This window comes from Megalobrama amblycephala, linkage group LG2, assembly GCF_018812025.1.
Source record: "Megalobrama amblycephala isolate DHTTF-2021 linkage group LG2, ASM1881202v1, whole genome shotgun sequence".
In the NCBI taxonomy this organism is placed as follows: Eukaryota; Metazoa; Chordata; class Actinopteri; order Cypriniformes; family Xenocyprididae; genus Megalobrama; species Megalobrama amblycephala.
In genome coordinates this window covers 18,233,534-18,254,542 of record NC_063045.1, presented here as the reverse complement: position 1 = coordinate 18,254,542, position 21,009 = coordinate 18,233,534, and the positions used below count along the sequence as shown (strand labels likewise).

The following is a 21,009-nucleotide window of genomic DNA, read 5'->3' as shown; positions in this document are numbered from 1 at the left end:
TGTTATGAGTAGGTAAACTACCTATTTAGCTTTAGATTATTCTAATAATGCAAAATACTACTACTACTACTACTAATAAAATAAATAAACCCACTGAAATTGAAAACGTAAATAAACGTAAATATAGTTTAAATATCACTTGGAATTTCGTTACTGATTAAGAAAATTTGATGAAACTCTACAATTTATAAAATAGAATGTAAAAATGACAGAAATTATTATGACATATTAAATAGATGGAAACAAAGATGTTGCTATAACACAATGATGAATTTTTTTTTACAGTGAACCAAAGCATTACTATGACAAAGAACAGTATAATTCAATATTGCAATAATTTGAATATGGTTGTGAACACAATGCAAATCACGGATGGTAAGGTTGAACAATAGATAAATTACGTAAAGTTTATTTTAGTTAAGACACATGACTAATACATTTTTTTTCATAGGTTCAATGGGTTCAGTTTATTGGAATGGGCCTGCACTGCCCTGCAACAAGAGTTTATTTTACATATGTGTAATTTATTCATTAAATGTTAACATTAATGTTCAGAACGGCTTACGGTATTTCAGTAAGTAAATATCTCTTCGTTTATATCTTTATACTCCCTCACACATACAATAGAGGAAGAAACTGTCACCAAAAAATGCAACCAAACTCTTTACCCACTTTCACGGCGATGGTAAAGCAAAAGCATCATGGGAGCACGAGTCCTTTTCGCCGAGTTTCCCTATTGCTTGTTGCTATGGCTGCGATGCGACAGAACTACAGTTCCCAGAATGCCATTTTCTGTACATTGGCTCATGTTATACATGGGGGAATAAGAGAGCGGCGGAGGAACCGAAAGCGAGAGCAGAATCCCTGGCGATAAGTATAGCGATTAATAGTGATCGTGAAATGGGGGGGATTCAGTGCCAAATCCTTCAAAACAGGTTGTCGTAAAAGAAAAACCGCATTTTGGTGTTGTATTTTTAAATATAAATTTGGCGTGGACCGGGGTAAGGCACCTCCCTGCCTTCTCTGCACCGGGGTGTGTGCGTGTTTTTCGGGTAGGCTTCATCGCATCACCGCGCTGCAGTGTGTTACTGGAACCGAACTGAGGTGCCACGCCGCCGGTTACAGCTGCCCTGCGCCGTCGCCCGATACTATGTCAAAAACAGAGAGAGACAAAGTAACACTGCGAATCAATCCTACTGACCTATGCAATGAAAAAATGGCAACTTTGCTCTCTAACAGCTGTGGTTTGTAGCCATAAAGAAGTGCAATTGTGCCGAAAAATATAGTGGAGCGATTTTTGTGCCTGGTATTAAAAAGGTGAGGTAAAAATGTTTGCATTTCACTGCAACTTTCTTAAAAAAAAAAGGGGGGGGGGGGGGTCACTTTACATTACAATGTTACAGTTGCAATCCTACTGTTTAATTACATAACTACGGAATATTATTAATGAAATATGTATGTATGGTGTTTGTGAAACTGCTTCTAATTGCACAAACTTGTAATTAAACAGGTTGTTGTCATTGCTGCTGTTAACCTATAATTTTAGTTATCTATCATTAAGCATTATAATACAAGTTTTTCAGCATGTTACATTGTAAAGTAAAGTGTTACAAAAACATCTTGTCAGTTGTCAAAGGTGAAATGTGTAATTTCTGTAAAATAATGGGTATGTCCATTGGCAGAGAGATCCCTGCAAAGTAAACTATACACATGGTCAGTTTGTTTGGCCATTTAAGGTGGAATTTTGGATTTGCACTGCAAATGGCTTAGGAAACAAATGTACAGTTATATGACTTTACAGGAAGTAGAAAGGGGAATTGTACCCATGCGTCTTGAATATATGTACTTTGCTACAGTTCTGAACGAAGATGCCAGTCGTGTTTGTTTTAGCTAAACTTTTTCTGCGTCCAAATCCCATACTATCAGAGTGATGAATAATTGACTAGGCTGACCAACATTCTTGGTACCTATAGCTCTTACATGTGAAAAGAGCCACCCGGCTAAATATTTTTATTTGTCAGCTTTTTGACAGCTCCTCAGTTTCATAAGACTTGTGGGACAGAAAAGTGGCCTCTGGGTGCACTCCTCAGTCTCAGCAGATGCAATCTGTCAATTTTGGGTAGTGTTCACCTACTGTTACTGCTAGTGTTCACTCATGAATACTGCATATTCGGACACAATGCTCATTTGACATACTGCTTTTTGCATACTATTTAATTAAAAAGATGTGCTTTTTATCCTGTTGTTTGTGAGTACAAATTGCCGTGATTACTGTCGGCTATATAATAATTAGGAAGACATCACATTTGTTTTATGATAAACATCAAAACAGTAATTTATTACTAAATATAAGGTTCTCAAATATGACATAATTATTTAAATATATAATACTATATATATCTATATAAATACAGTATGGAGTTATTATTTACCTTTACATAATTGAAAGTATGGTAATGTATATTTATTTCTACAAGTTGACCCTACAAGGGACTCAGTGAATCGGAATTCAGCTACTTTGCTGTTTTTCAAACAGGTTTCCTGAACACTCCCGTCGGCCATTGTCTAAACCAAAGAGAGTGTTCACACTTTTTGTGGGAATCAACCTTCGAACAGTTAACTTAGTAGTTTTCTCTGTATATAGAGTTGGGATAGGAGAAGGTACTTTCATAAACATCACCTTTAACATTGTTTGCTAATAATACAGATTGTCAAGTCTGGGATGTTGTAATGGATTTATTGCTGACATGCTCAAAAAGTCCAACTGTAGCAGTCTTGTCCAGTCTCCTAAACATTTCTTGTTTTTTGTCAGCAGCTTTGAAAAGCAGCGCAATAGGCAGCCCGCATGGAACGAGCAGGAAGCATTCAACTTGATATTCCAGACTTCAGCAACTCCGTCCTGTCGCACCTGAACCAGTTGCGAATACAGGGCCGTCTGTGTGACATTGTGGTCAATGTTCAGGGCCACAGTTTTCGTGCCCACAAGGTGGTCCTCGCCGCCAGCTCCCCTTACTTTAGGGACCACATGTCGCTGAGCGAGATGAGCACCGTGTCCATATCAGTGATCCGCAACCCAACCGTGTTTGAGCAGCTCCTTTCTTTTTGCTACACGGGACGCTTGTGCTTGCAGCTTGCTGATATCATCAGCTACCTGACGGCTGCCAGCTTCCTCCAAATGCAGCACATTATTGACCGCTGCACCCAGATTTTAGAGGGAATCCACTTTAAAATCAGTCTATCTGACGTGGAGGAGGAGCTCGGGAACGGGGCCCACAGGACCACCAATCAAACCATAGAGTCAGGAAGAGGTGGGACGGTGTTAGGTGGGTCCCGCTCCCTAAGTCCAAGACACACCAGCTCCCGATTGATCAGCAACACTGGGGTGATCAGCATCCGTGATGTGAGGGAAGTCCGAGAGATCAGTCCCCCTGGGGAGTCCATGAGCCCCCAGATAGTGGAGCACAGCGGCATTGGCTCGGAGGAGGTAGGATCTGGGAAGGAGCCCATTCTCCGTATTAACCGAGCCGGGCAATGGTATGTCGAGACGGGGACTGAGGTGGAGAGAGGTGGAGAGGAGAATGTGCGGATGGTGGATGGGTTTCGGATTAAGACTGAAAGGATGGAGGAATGGATGGGAGCGGAGACCCAGGCATCGGCGGAAGAGGGCAGTGGGGCTGAAGAGGGGCCGACAGTGATGATTGACACCTCAGGACGCAGCACACTGGTGCAGGAAGGAGGAAGAGGCGGGAAAGGTTCTCAGCCGTCCAGTAGCTTCAGTGAAACAGAAAGGTATGTCAAATCTTTTGGAAGTTTACTTTCACTGTCAAAAGGAAATAAAAATGTATCCTATTTACATTTTTAACATGCATTCCTTGTCTTACTGCACATAATTAATCAGTTCATGTTATTCCAAAGAAATTCTTTCTGTATTTTCCTTTATCAAAATGTAATATCTTTCTCTACTTCTAAAACATCATTCTCTTTTGACTTATGTCACCAAGCCATCTTACTTCTCAGCCCCTTCCCTTCAAACATTTTTCATGATCCAGTCTATTCTAGATGGATAAAATCTAAGAAGTCTCAATCTACATTTTTTTTTTTTTTTTTTTTTGTATAAGTATCCCATTCCACTCATTCCACATTGTTTCATGTTGGTTTTAAGGTTTGGAAAATCCAGTTGTGATGCTTTAAAATGTGCTACAATAACTCCAATAGCCAATTTTATTCTGTCGACCAGTGTGCTGTAAAGATTGAACCCACACTGGTTTTCTTTCAGGTTTAGTCCAACAGGAAGTGTGGTGGTAATGGCTGATCGACAGAGAGCCAAGAGTGAGTCCCCAGGAAGAGTCGACGATCAGAGACTCCCCACCTCACAGGTAGGGCATCCTAAATGTAGAAGACTTGATCAAGACTTGACCTTTACACTTACTAAGTTTCAAATGAACATCACACCTTACCAAGCAAATAAGTCACTGTGGATTGCTTACATTTGCGTCATGCTCAGAACAGGTGGTGTGCCTGAGTTGGGAACCATTTAAAGTGCATTTCAATTTGATTTCATTGTGGAAATTGGATGGGGGTCATGAAAACGGACAATAACCTCTCACCTTTCCCCTACAGGGTGAGGAACAAGCTGTGTTTGACATGGGGGGATACGAGGAGTACTTACGAGAACAGGTAGGTGACCGGTGGTTTCGCTACAACCCCCGTCTCACCTGCATTTACTGCTGCAAGTCCTTCAACCAGAAGGGAAGCCTGGATCGTCACATGCGCCTACACATGGGCATTACCCCTTTTGTCTGTCGAATCTGCGGAAAGAAGTACACCCGCAAGGACCAACTCGAGTACCACATCCGTAAGCACACAGGAAACAAGCCCTTCCATTGCCACGTCTGCGGCAAAAGCTTCCCGTTCCAGGCTATTCTCAACCAGCACTTCCGCAAGAACCATCCAGGCTGCGCTCCACAGGAGGTGTCCCACAGTGCCTCTCCTGAGACCACCACGGTCACCTCCCGTGGAGGCCAGAACGAAGATGAGTCGCCCTCCCAGGAGGAAGCCGAGGGTAATGGTGGAGGAGGAGGTGCCGGCTCGTCCTTTGGAGAAGGGGTCCAACCTTCAGTATCCACCACTGGGCCCGACTGAAACGCTTCAAAGGAAAACATTGCAAGTTTAGGGAGACACAGGACAGTGGGGTCCAACAGGACCTTTTCTGCCTCTGTCCCTTGTCTCCCGCCATCCACACTGAAGTTGCAAGTTGGAAGGAGTTGAGCGAGCAGGAGGTTCTCTCAGCTGCTGTCAACAAGGAACGGATAAAAAGGGAGAGTCTTCTGCATCCTACTTGGACGAAGATCCTCTATATTTTTTTCACAAAGATGCAAGGAACAGTTTGCTAGGCATAGTATTCTCTAGGGATTAATAAATGGTATTTCCGCTTTAAACCGCATCTACCTTCACCATACAAACTGAACAGAACGTCAATATATGAAGACAAGCCACACTCCAACAACCTCACACACCACTGGATGCAGTGATTTTTGTTTTCTTCTTCTTTTTTTTCTGTTTTCTTTTTTGTCTTTCCTGTCTTTTATATGTTACGTTTTTTTTATATTTTTGTACTACTACAAATCTTTCAGGATAAAAAAAGAGAAGCTCTAGCTATGATTTGGTCAAATTGCATTGAAATTGCCAAAATTCTCTGTGCCAGAAGATGAGTTTTAAAATGAGAGGACATCGTAGTCCTTTGCTACTTTGCCTTGAGACAATCTTGATAAAATTTATCTGGGGCTAGACTTTGCGCTCCCCAGCCATGGCAAGCTTAGGAAAACGGGTTCAGTTTTTTATTAGGGACCCTCAGGTCTGACCTAACATCAGATTCTTGATTTATTTTTTCGTTTTGTGTTAAGTGCCGATCCGGCCTGCCATAAAACCGAAACACGTTTTTCACACTTCGCCTCGACGCGAGGAAATTGTAGTCGTAGAACTTTGGGTTTATAGCAAGAAACACCCGGGTCATCGTATTTTACTGTTTAACGTTGGTGGTAATACTGTGATATAGGCACGCTGGTGAAAAGATGATGGTAGAGTACAGCAGTTCCATATGTATTTATTCACATTTAATTCCCGTTTAAGGCCTTCATACATCTCCAAGCTCAACAACTCAGCTGCTGAATGTTGACGATAGTGATATAAAACACAGGAAATTCTTCAACCTCAGATAAGCTACAATAGACCGCTCAGTTACCTCTCTCACACATCACTACGCAATACCGATCTGTCGCACGCAGATGCGTGGATGCACTCGGCCGAATTTTATGTTCAGTGTTTTTTCTTCTCATACTTTTTAACTGCTTATAAGTCGCTCATTGAGATTCGCACGTCTCACCAACTCGTTTTACTGGTCTGACGATATTTTGTTTGTAAGAATGTGTTTGAACAGGGCAATGGGTCTCTCAGAGGGCGTAACCTTCTTCCTTTTTGTGTCAAGTCTTGCAGGCTTGGTTGTCGATGCCGTTTAGGAAAACGGAAATCGTATGTCTGTGATGACTGGGAAACGTTGAAATGCCACGGAATGACTTTGAGTGTAAGATTTCCCTTCATCTGATGGAAGGCACTTTAACCTTGGGGTCAAGTGCCTTTACACTTGGCTTATGAACAGATGTTTCCAGCTGGTGCTATGACGTGAATTTACTGAAGCTTTCAGTAACCAAAGGAACTGAAATTTATTGTGGAAGTTCTAAACCCTTAAGATTTGGAGGGCGAAGAGCAGGGGGGAAAAAAAGAGATTACATCAGGCACTTAAAGAAAGGGTGGGGGTGTTTTTTGTTTTGTTTTGTTAGAATATTTGTATATCTATATACATGTGTCACTTATGCATATTTAGACAAATTTATACTTGTAATAACTATACAGAGGCAGTTTCTAGAATGATCAACAAAAGCAAAGGAGTTTTAAGTGAAAGTAAAGCTGTTATCATTTTTATAAGGCTGTGAATCACACTTGGTTGTGACTGATTTTTTAGGAAAGGTTTGATGCATATTATAAAAATCAGCTACTGATGTTTCCAATAGGGATTTTGTGCACCTCACTTCATATCGACATTACTTTTACCGTTACTCACATCTGTGAACACAGGTCAGCAGGTAAACACTTCTTACAAATATCAGGAACTCACTGTTTACTTTTTGTGTTTACCTTTTTGGGTTGTACCAAGCCGATTTTCTTACTTGGAATTCTAGCTCTGGGTAACTTGGGTCAGCATATTTCACAAGTACAGCAAAAAAGGAAAAGAAAAAAAAAAAGAAACTACATGCGTATAAACATTTCCTCTCAATGTAAATACCCATGCCTCAGAAGCAGTGGCAGTGAATTACAATCCTGAAACTGTATAATTTCACGTCTGTTGTACAGTGCAGAACCCAGGTAAAGAGCATGTTGATATTGCTTTTATTTGTCACAATGCAACCTCAAGATAATAGAAAAGGGCAAGTAATTTTGTCTGTAAACAACATAATCATAACCTAATATGTTACAATATATCAAGAAAATAGTTTTTTTTTTTTTTTTGCCTTTGTTTAAATTTAGATTTGGGGCATGGGCCTGTTTTGTGTATGCCAATCATATAAGGGTGATAGTGTTTTTAAATTATCTCTATGTGAATGAATTAATTGCAATTTAATAACAAGGGATCTATATCTGTAATCAGTCATTCCAATTATTGTACTGCACATCTTAGCAGTCTAAATTTAATCATATTAATTTGAGTTTTAGGGCTAATGATAACTTTCAGCATGTTTCCCTATGTTGACCTTCAAAACATTGACGGTTGACCAACCTGCCTGTTTGTTTTTTATTTTAAACAATATTATTCATTCAAATATTATGTGTTTGGCTTCTGTATTTGTTTTTCAAGCTTTAACATGACAGAGAATAGATTTGTTGCTACAGTGTATATATTAGGCTGTAATATTTAATGTTTCTGTATGACAATACATCTACTGCAATTTATTGGTATTGACTGATCAAGTCATTTCTAACCAAATTTTGTCTAATCCTAACACAGTGTTACTGAATGCGTAGTTCCATATGGAACTTCATTTGAAGCAATATTTCACCCCATTTCCTAAATTGCCAAGTTGCTTTCAGATAAAGTGGTGCAGAATTAAAGCACACCGTAACAATCGCAAATGATGACCAATTGATTTCAACAAGAAAGAAAAAAAAATCCTGACTTTGTAAAGCAAATATGCATATTGGCAAATGTGATCAAATTTGTGTCAGTGATTACATTTACCTCATGGTTTTTTGTTTGTTTGGGTTTTCATGGTCTGGCTTGTGAAAAGTGATGCAGTGCATGTCTCTACTTGGTAAATTTTTTTGGGAAGACCGAATGACAACACTGAGCCATATTTACAGAGTTTGTTCAGTTTTGTCGCAAGTCCCTCTGGAGCAAATATTTTGTACATGCAACACATTTTAGAAGTGGACACTTCAATGCAAGTAGCCTACATATATATTTCAACACTTAGTCTGTCTGAATAAGCAAGCAAATGTGATGCATTGTCAAAAAAGTTGTCAGTTGTTTTCTTACCTCAAAAGAATCTTTGTACAAGGAAACAAGACATTGTTTTTCTACTGACCCTCAGTAGAATTTGTTTATTTGCATGTTGTCTGTCTTTTGTAATGGCCAAACATATAAACATTTCCAGGCATCTAAATTTGCACCAAGAGAAGCCAAAATATTGACATTTACAATTTGTCTAGCTATATTGTTTTATCTTGCAAAAAGCAATATAGTCTTTCCACGTGTCTTATATGTTAATCACTTTAATTTAAATCATACTTCAGAAAATATTTTATTTTACATAACCATGCGATAAAACAAAATATAATAGCTATTTTATTCTTGAAAAAAAGTCAAATTCCAAAACATGAGGAGTATTAACTTAGAAGTCAATTTTTCTGATTTTATTAGCAAACCAATATATTTATTGAAATAGTAAATACGTATAAAATTCTAGAATATATTCATAGGTGATTAAGGTATAATTGCTTATTTGAAATTAATCAGAGTTTATGATTACTTAAAATTTGAGACTTTTCACATTTAAAAAGGTACAGGAATCAAAAAGATTAATCATTATTAATGTGAATGCCATTTTCACAATAACCACTATGTTTTTTTTCCTTACTGGCAGTGTGTCAAGTCCATTCTTCTAAATAGAAATAAAGCACTTTAAGTGTAACTGTGAAGGATTTTTGATTATGTTCTTTAAATGTATAATTATGTAAGCCCAGATTGTGTGATACTGCTAAACCCAAATTTCTAATATGAAAAAATAAACCTGTTTTATCCTTGTTCGGTGCCTGTACATATTGTTTTTATTTGTATTTTTCAAATCCTCTTTGCAACCTCTTGCTCCTCAGTGTGTTTGTTTCCAGTGCTTGCTTGGTGAACTGACAAAAACAACATATTGGTACAAATTTTATGTTCATTATTAAGCAATAAGGCAAGAAACAAGGTAGCCTTGTCAAGTTAAAAATTAACCACAAGGATTATCAGTGACCGTCCTCATTGCCCGTCATGTCAAATCCATATCCAATCCATATTAGCTGCTCCCACAAGGATTTGCGACTCGGCCTGTGAAGATCAAGGCGTTGATACTGGCCTCGCGGATCAGCAGAAGGAAGGGCCGGTCCGCAACAAAATAATCCCGGAAGATGTTTAAGGAACGTCCGGTAGCCACTACTGCTGTGGCGGCAGCAGCCTCACTACCTTCTTCATTCACCTGAAGAATTGGAAAATCAGGCCGTTGACTAAGAAATTGTTTAAAATTTCTTGCAATTTGGTTATGCTAATCATAAAAACAGGTTATTTGATTTTACAAAAATTACTGTATGCATCTTACCTCAAGGAAGGCCTTATGGTAGGCGTCAGAGATGTACAAGTTGGGCCCATCATCTGCAACCATTCCTAGTGCAACATGTCATGGGGCAATATTATTGTGCAGTCATCAACTCAATAGTTCGCCCTGACAATGACATGCCTGCCATTTTTCCAAACTTATATGATGTTTTATTTCCCCATGGAACACACTTCCATACAGCAAAAGTTAGAAGTAATCACACCAAGATCCCTAAAGAACCATAAAAATAGTCTATATGACTTGTACTCTACATTCCTAGTCTTATGATGATTTTAGGTTCTACAGAAGGAAGAAAGTCATACAAGTTTGGAACGATATGATGACAGGTGGTTCATTTTTGGGTGAACTATCCCTAAACGACAGCAACAAGTTTTCTTATCAGCCTAATGTCATACCTGGGAGACTGGCATTTTCTGGACTAAAAAGATCTTCAAGGCCCATTTTTGTCAGCTGCTCTTTGAGGCTGAAGCTGTCCTCGATACGGAAACGAGGAACCTGCACTGAAACTGTGGTCTCTTTCATGGCATGTAACCAACCAACAAGTTTCTTGAGGTTCATGTTCGCCACCACCTTAATTGGATGCAGTTTTGTTAAGTAGGACCATAGGAGAAGATCTTTAAGGAAAACATTTTGTTTATTGTTTATAATTGACTTACTTCCGACAGGGCTGTACCCTCAGTTGGTAATATGAGCACCATTGTGATGTCACCACCATTGTAGGGCAATTCAAGGATCTTCACTTTGTCTTCTATGATTTTGGCATACTGGAATTTCTTCTCTTGGTACATCATGGGGACTGGACACTTATGTGTCTCGCTAACGTGAAAGTCTAACTTTACAACATTTTGCTTATCAAACTTGTGTTTCCATTGACCCTGGAATGTAAAAAAAAACAAAAAACAGATTTTAAAAGATCCCAAGTCAAGAGTCCAATCCTGCTCCTGGAGGGCCACTTTCCTGCAGAGTTTAGCTCAACAAACATGCCTGGAAGTTTGTAGTGAGCCTGAAGACCTTGATTAGCTGGTTCAGTTGTGTTTAATTGGGGTTGGAGCTAAAGGTGTGTTCATGCCATGTCGTAATTACCATAGTAATTCTGAACTGTAAAAATCTTTCACGTGCTTGTAGAACTTGTAATTACAACGTGTAAACTCGTAATTTTCTGAAAGCTACCATGTGGCTGCTGTACCACCTGACCACTGCAGATTTAAGGTGTGTTCGACTTGAAGCAGTGCTATGCAGACCGACTGGTGTATGAAATCAGAGCGATTCGAAAGCATACAGAGCTTTATTTACGTAATTACGACATGGCGTGAACGCAGCATAAACTCTGCTGGAAGGTGACCCTGCAGGTTCAGGATTGGATTACTGTCAGAGGTGGAAAAACTGCATCTTAACAAGTACCACTCTGCATCCTCACTTACTTTGAAGTAGATCGCGTTCACCAAGACTAATATGGTGTTGGTGTCTATTGAACCATCAGGCAGGGTGTCTTTTATTCGGTTTTCTGTCTTGTTGGCAATCCATTCATTTATCACCATCCTCGAAACGTCCGGTTTCTCCTAGGGGGCAAAACTTGAATGATTAGTATAAGGTCAAGGATCAGATACCCTACATTTGGCACTTATGGACGTAACGTAACCTTAAAATTGAGAGGCATCAACTTGGCTCCGTAGACCATCTCGCTGATGTGCTGGAAGGACTCATTAAAAAGCGTGGATTTGTCTCCAAACAAACGGTTTGCAGAGATCAGTTCTGTCGTCTCGTGCTTTTTGCGGTATAGCCGACAGTTCAGCTTGGCAAAGAAGTAGTGAACCTGGTCTGATGTCTTCTCCTTTATCGAATCGAAATGAAACACCTACATGTGAAGGACAGAGAAGGTGTTGACCTGCTTCACTGATCAATCTTTATTTGGAGTTACAATTACTTGACCTTACTTTCATGAGCTGCTCCAATGTTCTGTTACAAGCCCCTAGCTTCGTCATGGCGAAAGCTGTTGAGATACTAATTGGAGACAGAAAGATGTTTTCGTCGCTGGACTTTCCCTCGGCAAGCTGCTTGAAAAGCGAGAGGGCGAAGTGGCTGTTGGCTTTGGACAGTTCCCACACTCGAGGGTTGGTGCCAGCTGGGATATTCTCGGGTTCTTTGGTTGGTTGTAGCTCAGCATCCTGCCTTCGGTAGATGCACATTGGCTCCAAGGGAAGGTCTTTGGGCTTTGCGTTGCAAATATCTTTGGTTGCCTGGACGGAACAGAAGGCAAGTACCCACAAAGCCCACGTACATGCCAACAACTTCATTCTGCCTGAGGTGGAATGAGAAACCAGCCCAGGAAAAGTAGTTCAGTGCAAATTCTGGTGGTCAGTCAAGTCATGGAATCATGTGATACAATCGATGTTGCGAATTCAGAAGAGATTTTTCAAAATTGTACTTTGTAGAAAAGTACTGTTATGGAAAAATGTTTGCTAAAATCAAATCTGCATTGACAAAGTAACCAGCTTGTACATTAAAATCCACAATGGTTACAAAGAAATAAAACAATTTCAAGTTTAATTAGCATAGCAAAGCTCATTTTTAATTATTATTCATACATTGCTAGTTTCCCAGGCACAAATTAAGGTTCAATCAGAACTAAAATTTACTACCAATGGCTGATTTACTAATAAAGACTTCTTAACTGGTTCTTGTCTGAGGTGAAAAGTTCTTCATTAAATTAAATGTTAATTCACAAATTGGCAAAACACTTTTTTTTTTTTTCAGCTGTTCCAACAAAACTGCTCTTTTTTGATCAGAATATTCATTGCATTTACGAATCTTTCCACTTACCTGAAGTTGTAGTTTTGTTTCTTTTTAAAGACGAGTTTTAGGGCAATGTTGTACTAAACTAAGCAGCAAAGTGAAGCAAAACACTGCTCTCTGGACAGGTCAGTGCCCTTAAGTGTACTGGAGTGACTAAAGAGATGAAAATTTACTCAGAACAACCTTTGAGCTATTGATTGGTTTTGTTAGGTTAGTCACAAGCAAAGCAAATATGATTCATAATGTGGAATCTGTTCAAAACATTGTTAAAAGAACCATTTCAGTACAAATGTGTAGATCAAATGCCTTTTGAGGCCTGAAGTGAAACTATTTTGTTGTTGACAGTGGTGAACTTAAAGGGTCTTTTGTTCAACGTTCAGCACCAAGTGGTTGTTGTGTAAAAGTACATGAATTTGTAAGAAACACGAGAGGAAAATGGTTTACAATCTCATTTAATCATAATCCATGCCAGAATCACTGCTGCACATAAAATACATTTCTTATTAAATAATTTTTTCAAGTTTTTTGATATCTAATTCAAAAATCCAGTTAGTAATACCCCCTGCCCTCTCAAAGAAAAGCAATTGTATTATACAAAAATGCAATCCAAAATTTCACACAGTGAATTCTTGTACAAAGAGAGAGAGAGAGAGAGAGAGAGAGAAAAAAAAGGTATTACAACTACATCCACATTGGAGAAATATTCTAAACATTCCTTAATGGAGTATAATATACAAACATTTATTTTCTTATTCAGGTTTAAGTTAAAGTGTACCTTAATTTAAGCAGTCTATCATGAGATAACATGGGAGAAATCATCAAAAACAATCATATATCCCAATGTTAGGAATCATGGTATAAAGACCACAATGCAACACCCCTATCTCAAGGAAAATAGTCAATACATGAGTGCAAGCAATGAGTTTCAGTGGGAACAAACATACAGAAATGAGGTGGACAGACAGCACTCTCTTTGGACACACCTGAACACAAACACACAATCATTCATTTCAAAACTACTTCCTACAGCTATAAGCTAAAGCACTAAAGCCTGTATTTGTGCACAACCCTTATGTTTTCAAGTAACATTATGACTTCTCATAAATCTACTACGTGTGTATGTGCATGACGCATACTTTCCCCTCGAGACCAGGGAACAATATGTACCATTAATCATTTATCTGTGGGAAAACATACTACAATCTCTGGTGTTTCAGGCACTAAATGTCAAAATTCAGATTTCAACAATTCCTACTTTCTCATTTTTATAACGTTTGACACTAATTAGTACTACATTTGTATTGAACCCTGAACACGGTCAACAATCACAATAAGAAAATGAGTTCCAGTGAGGAAACACTGAGGCTTTTTATTACACACTGATCATAAATACAAATTTTTTTTTTTTTTTGGATAAATCTCACGAATTAGTCATATTTCACCCCAAAAGAACTTTAAAAAATTTGCAGTAAAAAAAAAATAAAGCACATCTTTAAGACCATTTATTTTTAGACAATTAAGCCAATTAACCCCCCCCCCAAAAAAAAATCATTACCACAATGCAAAAAAAAAACAAACAAAAAAAAATCATTCTCATTACTGTAAAACAGTAACAAAAACAATTTTTTAAAAATAAAATCAGTATAAATTAAACTATAAATGCTACAATGATGTATCAATACTTTTAAATTTTTACAATACAAAGAATTACTTGTGCTTAATGTCATGAAAATAAAATCCACAAAGCAAAAAATAAAAGGCCGCAAAAATAGGATTCATTTAATGCAATGCATACATACATACTTTAACTTTGGGATGAAATGTGACTGTTTTATGACTGGTTTCATGAGATTCACCGTAGTAAACATTTTGGTTCCCTTTTCAAATCGATAGCGATTCCCATTGGCTCATCGGGTGATCGTGTAAATGTTGCTTTGCAACAATAGTTTAAAAGTTGGTTTTCAAATGGCTGACTTCAAATACATAATTTTAAGCCCTTCTGCAAGTGTTCATACAATCTGCGTTTCATTCAAGGAAACAATGAAAATCTGTCGAGGATTGTATCAATGGCTTTTATGAGAACAGTAAACCTTGATTTGTTTACCTGTATCAGACCTCCAATAATGTCGTTAAATATGAGCCTTGACACTCCCTCTCTGAATATCGATATCAAACTACGAGACAATTCACAGACTGTCCTTGTTTTCCTGTTCCAATTTAGACTCTTCAAAGAACCCCAACATCAAAAGACCACCATCACACCATGTAGCATGCTTAAATACTCTAGTTCACTTGCACGAAAGATACACAAAATGGCTACAACAACAAATGACCTGGCAATAAATTCCTTTATCTCAGAAAGGATAGGCAGTACTCAGTTTGGCGGTCTAAAAGCCTGCATATTCGAAGAGATCATTTAATATAAATGCTGACTTAGACTGAGAAGAGTTGAATATTATAAATAAAGATGGTTCAGCTACATCTACACACCCAATATGTGAATAACTGCAGATCTGCATAAAGGCACAGTCCTGAAGTCTTCAAGTCTCCAAACAGACAATTGCAGTCCTGAAAACAAAAAGAGTGCGCAATGGAACAAAGACGTTCACACCCAAATACACTAAAAACCGACCCTGAGATAAAGACAGGTGTTTCTTTAAAATGAAAAAAATTAAGATGACGTTACCACCCAAGTGAACCTAGAACGCGTTCTAGATGCTCAAAATTTTAATTCACCTTCGCCTTTTACTAAATGCCAATAAAGTTTGTAATCCATTTGGCTTCAAACCAACAACAACAAAAAGCTTCTGCTTTTCTGTTTCTTTACAACAAATTTTGGGTAAATTTGTGCTATCCTCAAAGTCTACACTGTGCATTCACAGTTCTGTTACCTAAACGAAGAAATATCCAATCTTGACGATTGCTTATATGTCAAAAGCTCAGACCAAAGCCACAGTAATACCGTAATAACGTAAATAAAAACAATAGAAATCAACTCCAACTTAACAGAAGTTCCACCAAAATAGGTGCTTTTAAGGTTGCGGCAGGATGTCTCAAGAGACTATTATATGGTAAAAAATAAAGCAAGCTCATTTCCAACTTAAAGCTAAATTATCGAGGCGTGACTTTTTCTTAAGTGATGAGATCTCACCACCAAGGAAGCGATCTACATGGAAGAATGCAAGTTTGAGATTTACAGTGCAAGCGTTTTGATAAACCTACAGCAGTATTGACTGCAGATAAACTAACGGAAATATGACTACGTGTTGTGTACTTTATCGATGAAACTAATTTAACAGTCACATTTTAACGCAATTGCTGTTTCTACAAACTTTGACTTTTATACCCAACAACACAATGTATAAGCCATAGGCAGTCACTCTTGATGTTTTTATGTGCCAAATGCCTTACAGTAAATACATTTTCATCATGAAAAAAAAAACAAAAAAACAGAACTGGTTAGTGGTGGGACTGACACAAAATACATTTTTGGATGGGTCGGAAAAAAATCCAAATCATGTGAAATATGGAAAGTGTCTTAATTAGTAGATTGGCTCTCTTAAAAGATAAGGAGTCCAACAGGTCACATGGTGTGATACAAATGACAGGAGCTCCTTTAATCCCCCATCAGTATTTGAATGAAGTTGAGGAGGACTGTGATGTACACAGTTGAGCCCAGCCTATAGGGGAATTCGATTGAACCGGCCCATCAAAACAATGGTCTTTAAACTTCAAAGATGTAACGGAGAATGAAGGAGAGTCTTGAGGCGGCTACAGCTGGATCAAAGTCTTTCTTTTTGCTCTGAATATATGCTACATCTTTCGAAGTGAAAAACGCCGCATACACAAAGAATGTGGCTTGTTCTGAAGATCGTAATTTCACTGACAAAGTGAAGAGAAGTACATAAGCATTCTTACAACAGAATGCATCTTTATGCATTATCGTAGCGGCTTTCTTTCCATCCTCAGGATGGAAAATGTATGTATACCCACTATGGAAAAAAACCAGGCTGACCTGGATTTTTATTCCTATCCACATCCACAAAAAAGAGGCTAAATAATGTATCCCTGAGGACATTACGGCAGAAGATGAGAATGATTACAGGCGGTTCAATCGAAATCCCCCAGGCAGTGAAGTGTACAATACAAGGGTCCCGTTAAGACTTTTGGGTTTGTTGGCATGAGTGCAATCGAGGTCAATTCAGTTAACATTTGGGTTTACGAGCATTACTATAACACACAATAATGTGCATTGTAACAATCGCACTGTAAAAGCCAAAAGGAAGCCTAATGTATGACACATGATTCATCATTTTGACCCTCATCGTAGAACAAAATGGTTTCTGTTTAGGTGAATATGCAGCAAGTCTGGGGTTATATTAAAAAATAATGAATCTGAACACTGTAAACTCAGAAAAAGACAGAAGTGTAAATGCCACACAAAGCACAAACGAGCGTAACTACCGAAAACGTAGCACATTATGATAAAAAGGAAATTTTGAAACCCAAGATAGTGGATTAATGATCATTAAACAACATAAGTGAGATCATGTTATATGTCGCCTGACAAATACTTAAGACTGAGGATATTTTGGATTCACCCTGATTTATGAGGCAATGAAAAAAGGCTTGTCTCAGGAAAAAGGATACAAAAGAAGAAAATACTCAACAGCAGATACTGCTGTAAAAAAAAGGAACTAAATCAGGGCATGATTGTGCAAGTCTCTTGAGGCACATGCACAGTGAATCCCACACAAACTCCACCCATATCTGCCTGACGGGTGTCGGAGGGTCAGCGGAGGAAGCTAACGATCAGGATTAAGCGAATGCATTGGGGTGTGTTATACAGCGATTATGGAGCATCCTGCTCCAGACCGTTTAACCTGGGACAAGAGAGCCACCTGGTTACTGAGTGCTCCGGTGGTTCGCAGAAGGGGAATCTGAGGTAGAAAGAGCCGGCTAGGAGTGGACAACTCCGTTCTTGGGCAGATCAGGGCTGCTGGCCACCTGTTCAGAGGACAAACTGAGAGATGATGTCTTGCTGGTCAGCGAGGACATGCTGCTACTGACAAGACCGCAGTCCTGGACCAAACTGATGGAGCCGTTTAAGCCCTCACTACAACCAAAGAGAGAGAGAGAGAGGCAATAAGAACTACTGTGATGGACACTATAAACCAGATATATGTATTTCAATTTCATTTAATGTAGTGGACGTAAATCATGTATTTCTGAAAGCCAATCTGTTATTGGGTGAAATCACACAAAACCGGTCATCCCCAAAATTTCACCCCAAAATCAAAAATAAAGAACAAATCAATACAACTCAAACGCCTGAAATGTTACTTGTAGAAAAAAGGGAAAAAATACAAAAACATCAAAAAAGAACACACACACACACACATACACACACATATATATATATATATATATATATATATATATATATATATATATATATATATATATATATATATATATATATATATATATATATATGTGTGTGTGTGTGTGTGTGTGTATATAAAATTTTATATGATTTTTTTTTCTTTTGAGTTTTTATTTAAATAATTTTAGTGAGATTCACTTCTATATTTCACCTAAGAGTTAGTGGATGATCCTCTCGTTGCAAAGCGTGTTCGTCTTGTCCGTTTTCGACTGAGACGCGCTTGTACTTGCCATCGTGGTTCTCCTGAAGGCAAAATACTTTAAGCTCAAGCACAGTGATGTAAATCACATGATTTTAACACTTCCTTAATGCCATTAAAGGGATAGTTCACAATATGCACAGTATACGTATAGTCATCCGCCAGAAGCTAGTTATTTGAATTTATAAAGTTTTAAAATATGGATAGTTTTCTTACAAAAACGCATGCCTTTGCTTCAAAAGGCCTTTATTAATTCTCTGGAGCAGTATGTAATACTTTGATTATGGATGGATGCAATTTTTTTTTTTTTTTTTTTTTGAACGTGACCCCCCCCCATTTACAACCATTATAAACCTTAAAAGGACATAAGGATATTTTTAAATACATCTCAGATTGTGTTTGTCTTAAAGAAGATAGTAATATACACCTAGGATGGCTTGAGGGTGAGTAAATCATGGGATAACTATCCCTCTCAGTGAACAGAAATATAGAAGTCATTTTATACTCTACAATGCCAAAATAATAATAAAAAAACACTACTTTTACAAATGACCTTGCTTAAAAATTGATTTTCTGCTCAAGAAATGCCAGTGGCCTCATGAATTATTCACAGGTAATAGAATATATTAATTATGAATAATTAATAGAAGCTCTATAAATTGCATGTCTCACTAACCATGGCCATCTCCTGTGTCCTAATGTCAATCTCTCTCTCCACCTGGTGCAGCTCGAGACTCAGCTGTTCACTGGACATACTCCCAGAGGACCAGTCCACTCGTGGTGGCTGGGACATCACTGAGCTTGGCTTCTGCCAAAGGAGAGGTTGAGATGCTGAATCATGATATTTTTACATTACACACAAACACACACAGATGTTATGGGGACAAAATGTCCTCGCAAAGATACTTTGGTGCCATTTAGTTGGCTCGAACATGTTGCGAACAGGCCTTTAAAATGACATTCATTTAGATGGATAATCTCACCTCAAGGCCGCGGCTCTGAGTCTGTTGACTGATTTGCTGGTTGACCTGCTGTAGCTCCATCCTCAGCTGTTCACGCACCTGCACGGCAGGGGATCTGCAGGATGAGAGGAAAATATTTTGCTCATTTAGGACATTTGCAGATTAAAACTAAACTGAAACTAAGCGAAGGGCGGGGCAGGGCAACATACCGCTCGTTGAAGTGCCCCTGAGACGTTTGGTGCGGCTGGTAGGAGTCGCCGCTCCACCCACTGTGGTTCACATAGGTGTAGTCAGCTTAAAAGAGAAGACAAAGGCTTTTCAAAAAACTGAAATAATCACGCCATTAGCAACGCTGAGACAAAGCATGAAGAGTTTACCGGCGTGTTTGGCAGAGTTAGGCAAAGGCAGCATCGTACTGTTTGGTGGGTAGCCTGGTTTAGACGTGCGTGAAATGGCTCCAAAACGAGACACGGTTGGCAGGGAGCCAAAGGGAATGATGGGGTCGTCGTCTTTCACGTCTGCCGCTCTGCGTTGGAGCTCCAAGTTGTGCGCTCTCAGACTTTTGCCTTTGTCTAAATTTTGCTGGGAGAAATGGTTACAATTTACCTGAAGAACTTAACTAAATTAGAATATGCTTATACTAATTTTCAGCATACTATTATTTAAATATTTTCAGCGCTATTGGTCAAATATTTAAGAATAATGTTAAACCATTTACATGGAATAAGCCTGAAACATGAACAAAACTCACTGGTCCTCTGTTAATATATATATGGCCTTTGGTTTGTCAACAGTATGATTGGTACAAACTAGACAGAATAAACACTGATAACCTTTTGTAATGGAACAGCCACTGAAAACAGCTCAAATTTGAATGTGAGGGAGAAAACTGGACAAAATCTACTTGCAATGCGAAGCTTTTCAGCTTTTAATGAACTCATTTACGTTTTCTAATGCAATTCTTGCCCATAGAAAATTCTGAATTACAATGCTATGGTGTTGTGGTTGGTTGCCAGAGAGTTGCTATGCGGTTGCTTTCAGCCTCAAGTCAAAAGAGCTTCTAAGTTTCTATAATATTCTTTTCTCTAGAAATGGCTCTGGAATGCCAATTTGGCTGTTTTATCGTCAGGCAGGTGAAAGTCGTAGAAATTTAACTGCTTGAGAATCCCTATAAACCAGCAAAACTTACTGTTTCCATGGAGTTCATGCCCTCTTTGGACTTCATATCCTTGCTGCCGATGTAGGAACCAAAGGTGTCGCATGACCAAGGGGAATATGAGGCGGTGTAGTCCGGATCCCGGAAGTGTCCAAAACCATGGGAGTTCTCCTCCATGTACTGCGAACGACACAGACATTGCAACTCATTACCAAACGCTACCTACTAGGGCTGCATGATTTTGAATTTCGAACTGGGGAAAAAAAAAAAATTCTAATAAAAATTGTGATTTAAAAAAAAAAAAAAAAGCTGATTTACTAGTTTCTAGGTCTGCAGAATTTGACTCAATTTTGTGATTATATACCAATATGACTATAAAATTAAACAACAATAATTTTCATTATTATGTCAATTATAATTAAATAAAACCATAACTACTGTAATATTTCACTGTAAAATAGAGTATTTCATATAATAATAATAATAATAATTATAATTATTGTTATTATTATTAAAAAAATATTATAATT

At 38.3% G+C, this 21,009-nt stretch overlaps 3 protein-coding genes across 5 annotated transcripts in view; 1 reads left to right on the top strand and 2 right to left on the bottom strand.

Moving 5' to 3' along the window:
• The first annotated feature begins 739 nt into the window (after positions 1 to 739).
• zbtb37 (zinc finger and BTB domain containing 37) lies at positions 740 to 9,385 on the top strand. The gene is made up of 4 exons (XM_048164232.1): positions 740 to 1,317; positions 2,816 to 3,789; positions 4,277 to 4,376; positions 4,621 to 9,385. The coding sequence occupies exons 2-4, from the start codon at positions 2,846 to 2,848 to the stop codon at positions 5,140 to 5,142; spliced, it is 1,566 nt and encodes a 521-aa protein (XP_048020189.1). The 5' UTR covers positions 740 to 1,317; positions 2,816 to 2,845; the 3' UTR covers positions 5,143 to 9,385.
• serpinc1 (serpin peptidase inhibitor, clade C (antithrombin), member 1) lies at positions 9,356 to 12,899 on the bottom strand. Its single transcript, XM_048164240.1, has 8 exons — positions 12,744 to 12,899; positions 11,858 to 12,222; positions 11,563 to 11,778; positions 11,345 to 11,482; positions 10,580 to 10,798; positions 10,319 to 10,493; positions 9,906 to 9,970; positions 9,356 to 9,785 (listed from the first exon to the last, which is right to left on the bottom strand). Exons 2-8 carry the CDS (start codon positions 12,215 to 12,217, stop codon positions 9,606 to 9,608), a joined length of 1,353 nt encoding a protein of 450 aa, XP_048020197.1. The 5' UTR covers positions 12,218 to 12,222; positions 12,744 to 12,899; the 3' UTR covers positions 9,356 to 9,605.
• A 253-nt stretch (positions 12,900 to 13,152) lies between these two features.
• Positions 13,153 to 21,009, bottom strand: part of rc3h1a (ring finger and CCCH-type domains 1a) — a 30,499-nt gene continuing 22,642 nt past the window's right edge. For 2 of the 3 annotated variants that reach the window (XM_048164207.1, XM_048164220.1), the window contains exons 14-20: positions 20,513 to 20,659; positions 19,701 to 19,905; positions 19,533 to 19,617; positions 19,345 to 19,438; positions 19,038 to 19,169; positions 18,314 to 18,405; positions 13,153 to 17,832 (exon numbers count right to left, since the gene is read on the bottom strand). In XM_048164207.1, the coding sequence (XP_048020164.1) occupies positions 17,676 to 17,832; positions 18,314 to 18,405; positions 19,038 to 19,169; positions 19,345 to 19,438; positions 19,533 to 19,617; positions 19,701 to 19,905; positions 20,513 to 20,659 (912 nt within the window). In that variant the 3' untranslated portion in view covers positions 13,153 to 17,675. The remainder of the gene's footprint in view (positions 17,833 to 18,313; positions 18,406 to 19,037; positions 19,170 to 19,344; positions 19,439 to 19,532; positions 19,618 to 19,700; positions 19,906 to 20,512; positions 20,660 to 21,009) is intronic. The other variant, XM_048164213.1, reaches the window with a different exon arrangement.

Coding starts and splice junctions, on each gene's coding strand:
- serpinc1 (XM_048164240.1), bottom strand. CDS start 12,217: ATGAAGTTGTTGGCATGTACGTGGGCTTTGTGGGTACTTGCCTTCTGT. Junction 11,779..11,857: donor CATTGGAGCAGCTCATGAAA/GTAAGGTCAAGT, acceptor CTTCACATGTAG/GTGTTTCATTTCGATTCGAT. Junction 9,971..10,318: donor AGAAAATGCCAGTCTCCCAG/GTATGACATTAG, acceptor ATGTTGCACTAG/GAATGGTTGCAGATGATGGG.
- zbtb37 (XM_048164232.1), top strand. CDS start 2,846: ATGGAACGAGCAGGAAGCATTCAACTTGATATTCCAGACTTCAGCAAC. Junction 3,790..4,276: donor AGCTTCAGTGAAACAGAAAG/GTATGTCAAATC, acceptor GTTTTCTTTCAG/GTTTAGTCCAACAGGAAGTG. Junction 4,377..4,620: donor AGAGACTCCCCACCTCACAG/GTAGGGCATCCT, acceptor TTTCCCCTACAG/GGTGAGGAACAAGCTGTGTT.